Here is a 12,577-nt window from a genome sequence, read left to right as displayed (position 1 = left end):
AGCCCCATAGGGTGGGAAGAGAGGGACTCCGGGCCCTGCTGGCCACAGAGCAGCTGCCCCAGGCGGGGGGTGAATTGGGGGTTGGTTAGTCACATGTTTGGGATGAAAAGGGGGGGCTGGGAATGAGGCAAAGTCAGAGCCCCCCAACTGCAGGGCCTTGGAGCTAGCGGAACTGGGGGTGGGGCCAGTTGGGGTACAGGAAGGTTGGCAGAGCTAACCACTGGCCCCCACTCCCCTTCCAGGGCTGGGGATAGAACCCAGGAGTCCTGCTCCCAGTCCTCCCTGCTCTAACCACTGGCCCCCACTCCCCTTCCAGGGCTGGGGATAGAACCCAGGAGTCCTGCTCCCAGCCCCCCCCCCCACTGGCCCCTGCTCCCCTCCCAGGGCTGGGGGTAGAACCCAGGAGTCCTGCCTCCTGCCCCTCCTTCATTTTCATTGTCCTGCATGTTATCCCCTCAGCTCCTCTTAGCTCAGCCCTGAGTCCCGTCTCCCTAGCCAGCACCCCCAGTTTTGCACCCTTCCCCAGCAGCTCTGCTGGTGCCCCTCACTCTCAACCTGCAGCCCCCTGCTAACCCAGCCCTGGGCTCCCCCTCCAGCCACGCTAGTGGCCGTCAGCCCAGCCTGGCTAAGTGCTGAGTTACTGCTCCAGCTTGTCCTGGAGGGGAGCCCAGGGCTCAGGGCTGGGCTAGCAGGGGGCTGCGGGTCGGGAGTGAGGGGCACTGGCAGAGCTTGTGGGACCCAGGGCTGGGCTAGGAGAGGCTGCAGGTTGGGAGTGAGGGGCACTGGCAGAGCTGGGGGGACCCAGGGCTGGGCTAGCAGGGGCTGTGGGTCGGGAGTGAGGGCACCATCCGAGCCGCTCTGGGGTCTCAGACTTGCTGTCTGAGCTGCGAGGGCCCTGGTGGCCCTGGGTGCCGTGTTTGGATTAGCCCCATTAGCGTTAATGGGGGCGGCACGTCCCGTCCTCTCCCTGCCCCGCAGAGACCTCGGAGCACTTAGCGTGGCCAGCAGCTCCCAGGTGTGCGCCGAGATCGGTATCAACATGAATAAATCATCTCTGTAATGGAGTGGGGGGGGCCTCTAGTGGGATCGAATCATGAGAAAACGCTGCTGCTGGGGAAGGAAACGGGGGGGCCGCCCCAGAGCAGGCGGCCCCCTAGAGCTAACAGCCCCTTGCTCCCACTGAGCGGGAGGATCTCCAAGCATTCAGTGTTCTATTATCCCCTGAGGGGGAAACTGAGGCACAGAGGGGCAGTCAGCAGAGTGTCAGCGGCACAGCTAGGAATGGGACCCAGGCATCCGGGCTCCTAAGTCCCCTACAATAACCATTAGACCCGACGGCTCAGAGCTGGGAACAGGGCTGGATGCAGCGCAGTGCCAATCGAGATCTGGGGGGGGAAGGCTGGAGTGGCGGCCCCTCCCACATGCTGCTCAGCCCCCCCCCCCCCCCAGGCATTGCTGTTGCTTTTGGACCCCAGCTGGTCCTTACGCAGTTTGCGCCCCAGGCCCTGGCCTGCAGCTCAAGGAGCTTGGCCTTTTGCCAAGTCCCACCTCTCTCCCCCCCCAGTTCGTGTCTCTGAATCAGATGATTTCCCCCCCATCCCCAATTCACAGCCGCGATTGGAGAACCACGAAGCTCCCCCCCAGCCGTGACTTGGCACCATTAAATATTGAGCAGAGCCGGCGGCGTGGCCACTATAAAGTGCTGGTGCTGGCAGCTCCGTGCCAGGCTGCTGGGGCACCGGCCGGCCCAGGCGCACCCCAAGTGTCCCGCTCCGGATCCCCACGGCGCTGGAGCTGGCAGGGGTGTCTGCGCTGGCCATGGGGCTGCTCTGGGGCAAGCGGTGCCCCCGTCTGCTGGCAGGCGGCCAGCCCACCCCAGTCGGTAATTGGGTAATAGCCCTTTAAGAGCCCGTGGGGCCGGGGGTCTCGGCGGTGGGTCCAGAAGAGGCGGATCAGGCCCCACTCCCAGCAGCCCCCATGCAGGCCCCCCCGGGTTGGGCCAGGAGGTCGGGGGGTGCCAGGAACTTGGCAGGCGGTGCCTGGGGGCTGGAGACGGGAAATGTGCCGACTCAGCTAATCCGGGAGGGGCACTGCCCATTGCCCCCCCCCGGCACCTCCCCAGGGTCCCTCGTGCTCTGCGGCCTCACTCCCATTGGCTCCTTTTGTCTCCCCCCCATGGGTGTCTAACTGCCCCCCCACCTCATCTCCCCCCCCGCCCGCAGCTGCAGCCCAGAGGCCCCAGAGCATCATGTCGGAGAACAAGGAGTGGGCCACCCTGAGCCCCGAGGAGTTCGCCCACCTGCAGAAGTACATTGACTGTGAGTAACCACCCCCCCCTGGCCCCCCTGGCTCCGACCCCCCCGGGGATGGCCCTGCCCACGCCGTGGTCCCGCTGCCCCGGGGGATCCCTGTGGGAATGGCTCGTCGCCCCCAGGGCATCGGGGCGCCAAGGGGAAGGGCCCCCCCAACCAGCGAGCGCCACCCCCGCAGACCCGCTAGTCTGGGCTCCGCCTAGGGTGGGGGCTGGGGCGGAGAGTTGCTCCTGCTCTGGCGGGATCAGGATCGGGCCCCGGGTGGAGGGAGGACGGCATGGGGGGTGGCAGCTGAGCCCAGCCATGTCAGCGTTAGCCCCACCCACATCCCGCTTCGCACTGGGGGGTCAGCCCCTCTGGGACCCCCCCATCAGGTTCTGCAGTGGGGGAGGGGTTGCCTCTGTTGGGAATTTGCCCTGGTACCACCATGCCAGGGCCACAGGTGGGGCTGATTTCCTGCCGAGGGGGCCTGACCTGCCTGGAAGCTTGTGGGGGGGCAGTAGAGTGGCTGGATTTGCCCCCAGAGCAGGGCAGGGGTCATGATGGCAGAACTGCAGCTTCCTCCCCACCCCCCCAGCAGGGCTGTGGGATGGGGAGGGCTTGGCCCTGGGTCTGGGCAGTGTCTGCTCCAGGCCAGGGCTGCTCCCCCCTCCTGGCTCGGGGGGGAACCTGGGATCCTGACCCCCCGTCTCTTCCCCCCAGACAGCAGCAGGAAGGTCCAGGACGTGCTGCAGGAGTTCTATGGAGATGGCACCTTGGTGCAGCACCTGCAGGGAGACGTGAGTCTGCCCCGCTGCCCCCCCCCGTGTCCCCGGGGGGCCCCAATCTGACCCCAGGGCCCCTCTGCTATGAGCCGGGCCACCCCTTAACTGCCCTCCCTGCTGCCTCCCCCCAGTCGATCGACTTTGAGGGCTTCCAGCTGTTCATGAGGAGCTACCTGGAGGCCGAGGAGATCTCAGACGCGCTCTGCCAGCACCTCTTCCTGTCCTTCCAGACCTCGCCCGGGGAGGGCCCTGGGCAGCAGCCGGGCCTCGGGGAGCAACCAGGTAAGGGTGTGCATCGGCCCCACCTGCTCCGTCAGCCTGGCTGAGCTGGAGGAGAATCCCCATCAGATGCTGACTGTACGGGGGATATGACACACGGAGGAGCAGCCTGATCCCAAGCAGTGGGAGGCGGTTGCTGGCCAGATTGCTGCAGTGGCCAGAGCTGAACTGAGGATAGGGCCTGTGCCTTGGGGAGGGGGGTGACATGGGGCACAGGCTGCCTGGGGCTAGGGGGCTGCAGCTGATACTGGGGGGGGGCAGAGGGTCCCCCGTTTCCCGTCGCTGCTCACCACTCCTCCCCCCCAATGGCAGCTGAAGCCGAGGAGTGAATGGGCCTCGGGGCCCGATCTCCTGCGTCCCGTGTGGGGGCAGGCGGGCTGCGGGATTCAGCGCCGGCTCTGTCCCTTTGCAGCCAGCGGCCTGGTCTGCGTCAACGACGTCTCCTGCTACTTCTCACTGCTGGAGGGGGGACGCCCCGAGGACAAGCTGGAGTGTGAGTCTGGGGGGGCACCGGGGGGGGGCATGTCCCACCCGCCCCAGCCCCATGGAGAGGCGACAAGCTCGGGGCAGCTCTCGGGCTCAGACCTGCGGTGGGTTCCTAAGGGGAGAGGGGGTGGCCCTGGAGGGACGGGGGAGAGGCTCTTGAGACCTTTGGGGGAGGGGTCAGACCTCTTTCCCCAGACGGGTGGGGGCTGCCAGGCTGTGCTAGGATGTGGGCTGGAATAGGGGGTGGCCATGAGGGTCTGAGCCTGGCTGGGTCCCCCCCACTGACTCCGCTCTCCCCCCCCCCACCAGTCACCTTTAAGCTCTACGACAAGGATGGGAACGGCCTGCTGGACAGCTCGGTGAGTGGCGTGGGGCTAGGGGGGCTGCAGCCCCACCCTCACTGCCCCATTCACCCCAGTACCCCCCACTGCCTGCTCTGAGTGCCTGGCCCCTGCAGGCCCCCCCCCCCCGGCCTGGCAGCCCCTCCACCCCTGGCTGGGTCCAGCCCTGCAGGCAAGGGAGGCCGCTGCCCTCCCCCCCACATCTCTCCAGGGACCCCCCAGGTGCTTCTGGCCTCAGGGCTGAGCAACAGATCCATCCCCGCTGCCCCCTCCCTGGGGGGCCGCCTGTCCCCCCCATGGGCCTGTTCTGACCTGCTCTGCCAGCCCTGCCCCCCCCATGGGCCGGTTCTGACCCGCTTTGCCCCCTCCATGGCCCGGTACTGACCCGCTCTGCCCCTGCCATGGCTCAGTACTGACCCGCTGTGCCACTCCCCACCTCCATGGCCCGGTACTGACCCGCTTTGCCCCCCCGTTCCCCCCCCGGGATGGTACTGACCCGCTCTGCCCCCGCCATGGCCCGGTACTAACCCACTCTGCCCCTCCTGCTCCCCCGATGGGATGGTACTGACCCGCTTTGCCCCCCCTGGTCCCCCCCATGGGACGGTACTGACCCGCTCTGCCCCTGCCATAGCTCGGTACTGACCCGCTGTGCCACTCCCCACCTTCATGGCCCGGTACTGACCCGCTTTGCTCCCCCGTTCCCCCCCCGGGATGGTACTGACCCGCTCTGCCCCCGCCATGGCCCGGTACTGACCCGCTCTGCCCCTCCTGCTCCCCCGATGGGACCCTCCTGCTCTGCCCCTCCTGCTCTGCCCCCTCTCCCATGGCCCGGTACTGACCCGCTTTGCCCCCCCCGGCCCCCCCCATGGGACGGTACTGACCCGCTCTGCCCACGCCATGGCTCGGTACTGACCCGCTGTGCCACTCCCCACCTCCATGGCCCGGTACTGACCCGCTTTGCCCCCCCTGTTCCCCCCCCGGGACGGTACTGACCCGCTCTGCCCCCTCTCCCATGGCCCGGTACTGACCCGCTCTGCCCCCACCATGGCCCGGTACTGACCCGCTTTGCCCCCCCTGTTTCCCCCCCGGGATGGTACTGACCCGCTCTGCCCCCGCCATGGCCCGGTACTGACCCGCTCTTCCCCCTCTCCCATGGCCCTGTACTGACCCGCTCTGCCCCCTCTCCCATGGCCCAGTACTGACCCGCTTTGCCCCCCCTGTTCCCCCCCCGGGACGGTACTGACCCGCTCTGCCCCCGCCATGGCCCGGTACTGACCCGCTCTGCCTCCTCTCCCATGGCCCGGTACTGACCCGCTCTGCCCCCGCCATGCCCCGGTACTGACCCGCTCTGCCCCCTCTCCCATGGCCCAGTACTGACCCGCTCTGCCCCCTCTCCCATGGCCCAGTACTGACCCGCTCTGCCCCCGCCATGGCCCGGTACTGACCCACTGTGCCCCCCCTGCTCCCCCGATGGGACGGTACTGACCCGCTCTGCCCCCCACCATGCCCTGGTACTGACCCACTCTGCCCCCTCCCCCATGGCCCGGTACTGACCCGCTCTCTTCTCCCCCCTCTGTGGCCCCCCAGGAGGTGGATCGGATCATCACCCAGATGATGCGAGTGGCCGAGTACCTGGACTGGGACGTCACGGAGCTCAAACCTGTGAGTACCGTGGGGGGGGCTGCCCTGGCCCTGCCCTCTCCTGCCTGGAGAGGCACCAGCCCCTGGGCACTGCAGGGGGCAGTGTGTGGTGGGGGGGTTGCCCCAAGCCCGTGGGGGGGGGCAGGCTGGGGGCAGGCCCTTGCGCCAGCCGTGGGGGCTGCTGTGGGGGAAGATGGGGTTCTTGGAGGGGGGGCTGCTGGAGCCCCTGAGCCATGTCCATGCCCCCCCCCCCAGATCCTGCAGGAGATGATGAAGGAGATCGACTACGATGATAGCGGGACGGTGTCGCTGGCCGAGTGGCTGCGAGGGGGGGTCACCACCATCCCCCTGCTGGTGCTGCTGGGCCTGGAAGTGGTGAGTGCGGGGGCGGGGAGAGAGGGGCGATCCCTGGGGGGGGGGGGCGGGGGAACCCAGGGAGTGGAAGGGGGAGATCCCGGGGAGGGACAGAAATGCTCTGAGCTGTGTGGGAGTTTGACCCTGTCCAGCAATGGGGATCCCCACTGAGCAAGATGGGGAGCAGCCAGGGGGGATGGGGGGAAGCTCCTTAACTCCGTCCAGACCTTCCTGTGGACCTGGGTCCCCCCCCCAGGTGGTAACCACAGGTGGGTAACGGCCCATAGGGGAGCCCCCCGCCCCTCGGGGAGACGTGAGCGAGTCCCGTGTGCCCCCGCCCCGCCGACCCTCTTCTCCCCCCAGAACATGAAGGACGATGGGCAGCACATGTGGCGGCTGAAGCACTTTAACCGGCCGGTTTATTGCAACGTCTGTGAGACCCTCCTGCTCGGGCTGCGCAAGCAGGGCCTGTGCTGCACCTGTGAGTGCCCCTCTGCCCCCCCGTGCGGGCACGGCCCCCCTCTGCCCCCTCTGCCCCCCGCGCGGGCACGGCCCCCCTCTGGCCCCCTCGTGGGCATGGCCCCCCTCTGGCCCCCTCTGCCCCCTGCGCGGGCACGGCCCCCCTCTGCCCCCTACTGTCCCGACAGGGCCGTGGTAGGGGATTCCCTCTGCCCTCCTCCCCCCCTGATGTGAGCATGGCCCTCCCTCTGCCTCCCTTCTGCTGACACGGGCACAACCCCCCTCTGCCCCCCACTCCCTCTCCCCGACAGGGGCGTGGTGGGGGGGTCCCCTCTGCCCCCCACCCACAACATGGACATGGTGGGGGATTCCCTCTGCCCTCCTCCCCCTCCGATGTGGGCACAGTCCCCCCTCTGCCCCCCTCCTGCTGACACGGGCACAACCCCCCTCTGCCCCCCACTCCCTCTCCCCGATAGGGGTGTGGTGGGGGGTCCCCCTCCCCCCAACCTGGGCATGGCCGGGAAGGGGGACCCCCCACCTCTGCCCCCAGGAGAAATGGTCACAAGCCTGGGAAAGGTGGGGGGGGTGAGTAGTGGGGGGCTGGGGGAGGCTCAGCCTGGGGCGACCCCGCCCACCTCTCACTCAGCCAATGAAACACAAGCAAATCAGCGTTGGGTCTGCGGGGCAGGGGCCTAACCACCTCCCACATCCTTTCAGTCAATGTGATTGGCTGGCCTGCTCAAAGCCCAGCCAATCACTGAGCAGGACCTTTAAGGGGACCTGGGGGAAGAATGGGGGTGCGGCTAGGGGAGGAGCTAAGCCCCACCCTGCCCCACTCATGCCCCTCCTCCCCGGTCACTAACCTGCCTTTTCTGCCTCCAGTCTGCAAGTTCACGGCCCACGAGCGCTGCGCCCGCCAGGCGCCCCTCAGCTGCATCAGCACCTATGCCAAGTCCCGCAAGGACACCAGCGTGAGTGGGGGGCAGGGGACCCCCGTGTCTGGTCCCCAGAACCATCATCTGCCCCCAAGGGCCTGCCACTAACACATGTTCAGGCGGGGAAACTGAGGCACAGCGCGCAGAAGGGACTTGCCACTGATGGGCTGACACTCTGGGACTAGAACCCAGGAGTCCTGACTCACAGCCCTCCCCCACCCCCCTGTAAACCACTAGATTCCCCTCCCAGAGCCAGGAGAGAGCCCAGGTGTCCTGGCTCCTAGCCCCTGTAGCGCTCACTGCCCCCCCGTCCCTCCCCAGGCTCAGAGCCACGTGTGGGTGAAGGGCGGCTGCGAGGCCAGCAAGTGCGACAAGTGTCAGAAGAAGATCAAGAGTTTCCAGAGCCTGACGGGGCTTCACTGCGTCTGGTGCCACCTCAAGGTGGGTGCGACACCTCCCCCCCCGGTGCCCCTGTCGCTCTGCCAGGGGCTGGGGGCAGCTTCAGGGGAGGTGGGGCCAGAGCATGCGCCGCACTAACCCCCATCTCCCCCAGATCCATGAGGAGTGCCAGCCCAGCGTGCCCCCGACCTGCGACTGCGGGGCCCTGCGGGACCACATCCTGCCCCCTTCAGCCATCTACCCCGTGGTGCTGGTGAGTGAGTCCCCGCCGGGCAGATGGACCTGCCCGGAGCCACTGGCTAGGGGCTTTCTGGACCAAGCTGGGTGCCTTTCGGAGGCCTGCCAGGCTGGGGAGTCCCCTCGCCTCCATGCTGGGGAGAGACCAGAGGCCACCGGCGAGGGGCTCTGTGCCCCACTGGGCTTTGAACTCAAAGCAGCAGCTCCATCCCTTGCCCCCACGGAGCCCCCGGGGGCTGCTGGTTCCTCTCCCAGGGCTCTGGGCCCGTCTGGGCTCTGGCACCAGCTCCGGGCCCCTGCCCCCAGGTGACGCCCTGGCTGTGGGTTCCAGGAGAGGCAAAACAGCCAGAAGAACGACGGCGGGACCCCGGTGGAGGAGACGCCACAGCCCTGCACCACGCCCGAGGGCCAGGCACTGCGGGTGAGTGGGGGCGACGTCCCAACGGCGCTGCTCTTCGGCTGGCACCTGCGGGGCGCGGCCACCTGGAATTGACACTGGCGAGGCCCCATGGCAAGGCCTGGGCGGGGGCGGGCTGAGATTTCAAAAAATGAGGGAGTTTATCCCTGCCCAGTATGAGGTAACACCCCACCCCCCAGGTCAGCTATTCCTATCCGGTGCCCCTGACTCCCGACCCACAACCCCCTGCTCTGCCAGTCCTGGGCTCCCCTCTTCCCCAGCCCTGCCCGTGCCCCTGACTCCCGACCCACAGCCCCCTGCTCTGCCAGTCCTGGGCTCCCCCCTTCCCCAGCCCTGCCCGTGCCCCTCACTCCCGACCCACAGCCCCTGCCAGCCCAGCCCTGCCAGTGCCCCTCACTCCTGACCCGCAGCCCCCTGCTAGCCCAGCCCTGGGCTTCCTGGCCCTCCTGGTCCGTACACACCGAGGACACTCGCTATTGGCTCATACAGGGCACAGTGGCTCCCTCCGGTGGCAGAAGGTGACCATGCAACTTGGCCACAGCAGCTGCCTCCCCTGAGCCGGTGCAGCTGGACGGAGCCGGTGAAACCCGGCGCACTTGGTGTTGCCTCGGCAGGCGCAGACCCTGACATGTGCACTTCTTCCCGTGCCCGCTGTGGCACTAGCGTGCACAGGCGTTGCCTTGCTGACCCCCCAGCCCCTTGGCGCGAGCCGCGGATCCCCGCCCCAGCCGTGCCGCGGCCGCTGCTGGCGTGCGGTTGTCCTGTTGGAACCCGGCTGTGGTTTGCTCCGGCCAGCGCTCCTGACTCACTCGTGACTCAACCTTTCGTTTCCCCTTTCCCTCGCCCTGCAGATCATCCCAGTACCCGACACCCACCCCCTCCTGGTCTTCGTCAACCCCAAGAGCGGCGGGAAACAGGGGGAGAGGTAAGAGAGGTGGGCTCTAGCAGAGGGGGCTCTTGGGAGACAGGACTCCTGCGTTCTATGTCTGGCAGTGCGAGAAGTGTGGGGTCTCATGGTTAGACATGGGGTGGGGGGAGGGAGGTGGCAGGACTCCAGGGTTCTCTTCCCAGCTGTCTGTGTGACCGTGGGCAAGGCTCTCTGCCTGTCTGGGCCTCAGTTTCCCCATCTCATGTGACAGGCGGAGGGGTTTGGGAGGGTTGTTCCGAGGTTGCCAGGCAACAGTCTCATTACCATGGTGTCATTGCTACACCCTGGTCTAAGGGACATGCCCCTGGACAGCTGTTCTCACCCCCACCCGGCTGCCCTGCACCCATCTGTGATCTAGACTGTCCGGGGGTGGGGGGTTCGTGGCGATGCCCAGTGGGTTCTAGGCTTGTTGGCGCCGCTCCTGAAACCCCTCCCCTCGTCTCCACGACCAGGGTGCTCCGGAAGCTCCAGTATCTCCTCAACCCGCGGCAGGTTTACAACCTGATGAAGGGGGGCCCGGCCCCTGGGTGAGTGAGAATTCAGGGGCCCCGCGGCCTTTCACGGTGGGTCTCTGCCCCGCTCCTAGTGGACTCTTGCCCACATTGCAACGCCACGGGGCAGCTCCAGAGCATGAATGGGGTGGGGGCAAAGGTCAAATGGCATCGGCCGAGTGAGGGCTTTGGCAGCCCCAGGCTGGGCTAGCAGGAGGCTGCGGATCAGGAGTGAGGGGCACCGGCAGAGCTGGAGGGGAGCCCAGGGCTCAGCTAGCAGGGGCTGCGGGTCGGGAGTGAGGGGCACCAGCAGAGCTGGGGGGGCAGGGAGCCCAGGGCTGAGCTAGCAGGAGGCTGCGGGTCGGGAGTGAGGGGCACCAGCAGAGCTGGGGGGGGCAGGGAGCCCAGGGCTGGGGTAGCAGGGGGCTGCGGGTCAGGAGTGAGGGGCACTGGCAGAGCTGGGGGGGAGCCCAGGGCAGGTCAGGGTTTAACTGACCCTTGGGGAGGATCTGGCAGGGAATCGGGGGTGGGGGGGAATCCGGGCCCCGGCGCTGACCCAGCTCCGTGTCTCTGTTCTCAGGCTGAACTTTTTCCGGGACGTGCCAGATTTCCGGATCCTGGTGTGCGGGGGGGACGGCACCGTGGGGTGGATCCTGGACGCCATCGGTAGGTGGAAGCTGGAGGGGGAGGGGCAGTAACCCGCCCCCCCCCACTGACCATCCCCCTCTCGTTGCAGATAAAGCCAACCTGCCCCGGCGCCCCCCGGTGGCCGTGCTCCCGCTGGGCACCGGCAACGACCTGGCGCGGTGCCTGCGCTGGGGGGGAGGTGAGTGACGCGGGTGCCGGGGGGAGACCTGGGCCCATGGGTCTGCCTGGCCTGGCACCCCCGACCCCCTCAGAGCAACGGGCACGACCTGCCCAGATTCCCCCTCCCCCCCCCGCTCAGCCCAGCTGGGGCACCACTGCCCATCTCTGCCTCCGGCCCCCCTTGGGGGGGGGCACCTGGCATCACCCCTCCCCTGACGCCCTGCCCCCGCCCCCAGGCTACGACGGGGAGAACCTGGGGAAGATCCTGAAGGACATTGAGAGCAGCAGCATCCTGCCCATGGACCGGTGGCTGGTGCACGTGACCCCTGAGAACCCCGCGGAGAAGGGGGACCCCGTCCCCTACGAGATCATCAACAACTACTTCTCCATTGGCGTGGTACGGCTGGGGGGGGCCAGCCCGGGGAGGAGCGGGGTGGTTTGGGGGGGCCCCCAGGATGCTCAGGCCCTTCTGCCTGTCCCAGCCTGGTCGGTGTCACCCCCACGGGGGGCAGCTGCTGGGCTCTGACTGCGTCTGTCTCGTCTCCAGGACGCCTCCATCGCTCACCGCTTCCACCTCATGCGGGAGAAGTACCCCGAGAAATTCAACAGCAGGTGAGCGGGGGGGGCTAGGGCAGGCTGGGGGGTAGGGGCCAGCCGAGCAGGAAGAAAGGGGGGCAGGCTGGGGGGTAGGGGCTGGCGGCGCGGGGGCATGGCAGGGGCAGGCTGGGGGGTAGGGGCCGGCGGGGCAGGGGGCGAGGGGGCAGGTGGGCATGGCAGGGGCAGGCTGGGGGGTAGGGGCCGGCGGGGCAGGGGGCGATGGGGCAGGTGGGCATGGCAGGGGCAGGCTGGGGGGTAGGGGCCGGCAGGGCGGAGGCATGGTAAGGGCAGGCTGGGGGGTGGGGGCCGGCGAGGCGGGGGACTAGGGCAAGCTGGGGGGTAAGGGCCGGCCGGGAAGGGGGCAAGGGGGGCAGGCTGGGGGGTAGGGGCAGGGGGCGATGGGGCAGGTGGGCATGGCAGGGGCAGGCTTGGGGGTAGGGGCAGGGGGCGAGGGGGCAGGTGGGCATGGCAGGGACAGGCTGGGGGTAGGGGCCGGCAGGGCGGGGGCATGCAGGGGCAGGCTGGAGGGTAGGGGCTGGCGGGGCAGGGGGCGATGGGGCAGGTGGGCATGGCAGGGGCAGGCTGGGGGTAGGGGCTGGCGGGGTGGGGGCATGGCAGGGGCTGGGCTGCCTGCTGCACTGTAGCCTAGGGGTTCCCAGAGGTTGGGAGGGGGGGCCTGGCGTCCCATGTGGATCCCAGCTGGAGCGCAGGGAAGCTCGGAGCGGCTGATCCAGCCCCGGGGAGCCCATGGGGGGCAGCAACTCTGGGTCCATAGCCAGGACCTCGCCCATCACAATGGTGACCCCCCCCCAAGAAACCCCCCAATGAGATGGGCCAGGAGCCACAACTAGCACCCTGCCCCCACAGCGCCCCCTGCTGGGACAGGAACAGCTGGGCGCTCCCCTCTCTGCCCCAGTTCCCTGCTGCCCCCACAGCGCCCCCTGCTGGGACAGGAACAGCCGGGCGCTCCCCTCCCCCCAGTGCCCTGCCCTGCCCGCCCCCACACCGCCCCCTGCTGGGACAGGAACAGCCGGGCGCTCCCCTCCCCCCAGTGCCCTGCCCTGCCCGCCCCCACACCGCCCCCTGCTGGGACAGGAATAGCCAGGCGCTCCCCTCCCCCCAGTGCCCT

At 68.5% G+C, this 12,577-nt stretch overlaps 1 protein-coding gene across 6 annotated transcripts in view; it reads left to right on the top strand.

The window, feature by feature from the left end:
• DGKA (diacylglycerol kinase alpha) overlaps positions 1 to 12,577 on the top strand; it is a 31,825-nt gene that overhangs the window by 16,380 nt on the left and 2,868 nt on the right. For all 6 annotated transcript variants that reach the window (XM_050924697.1, XM_050924694.1, XM_050924692.1 and 3 more), the window contains 18 exons: positions 2,223 to 2,318; positions 3,015 to 3,091; positions 3,208 to 3,358; positions 3,768 to 3,848; positions 4,151 to 4,200; positions 5,770 to 5,844; positions 6,079 to 6,198; positions 6,541 to 6,658; positions 7,519 to 7,607; positions 7,893 to 8,012; positions 8,125 to 8,223; positions 8,539 to 8,628; positions 9,477 to 9,550; positions 10,006 to 10,080; positions 10,625 to 10,710; positions 10,781 to 10,870; positions 11,088 to 11,248; positions 11,399 to 11,463. In XM_050924697.1, coding sequence (XP_050780654.1) covers positions 2,249 to 2,318; positions 3,015 to 3,091; positions 3,208 to 3,358; positions 3,768 to 3,848; positions 4,151 to 4,200; positions 5,770 to 5,844; positions 6,079 to 6,198; positions 6,541 to 6,658; positions 7,519 to 7,607; positions 7,893 to 8,012; positions 8,125 to 8,223; positions 8,539 to 8,628; positions 9,477 to 9,550; positions 10,006 to 10,080; positions 10,625 to 10,710; positions 10,781 to 10,870; positions 11,088 to 11,248; positions 11,399 to 11,463 — 1,691 coding nt within the window. In that variant the 5' untranslated portion in view covers positions 2,223 to 2,248. The remainder of the gene's footprint in view (positions 1 to 2,222; positions 2,319 to 3,014; positions 3,092 to 3,207; positions 3,359 to 3,767; positions 3,849 to 4,150; positions 4,201 to 5,769; positions 5,845 to 6,078; positions 6,199 to 6,540; positions 6,659 to 7,518; positions 7,608 to 7,892; positions 8,013 to 8,124; positions 8,224 to 8,538; positions 8,629 to 9,476; positions 9,551 to 10,005; positions 10,081 to 10,624; positions 10,711 to 10,780; positions 10,871 to 11,087; positions 11,249 to 11,398; positions 11,464 to 12,577) is intronic.

Source organism: Gopherus flavomarginatus, chromosome 16 (genome assembly GCF_025201925.1).
Source record: "Gopherus flavomarginatus isolate rGopFla2 chromosome 16, rGopFla2.mat.asm, whole genome shotgun sequence".
In the NCBI taxonomy this organism is placed as follows: Eukaryota; Metazoa; Chordata; order Testudines; family Testudinidae; genus Gopherus; species Gopherus flavomarginatus.
This window is presented reverse-complemented; position numbering and strand designations above follow the sequence as displayed.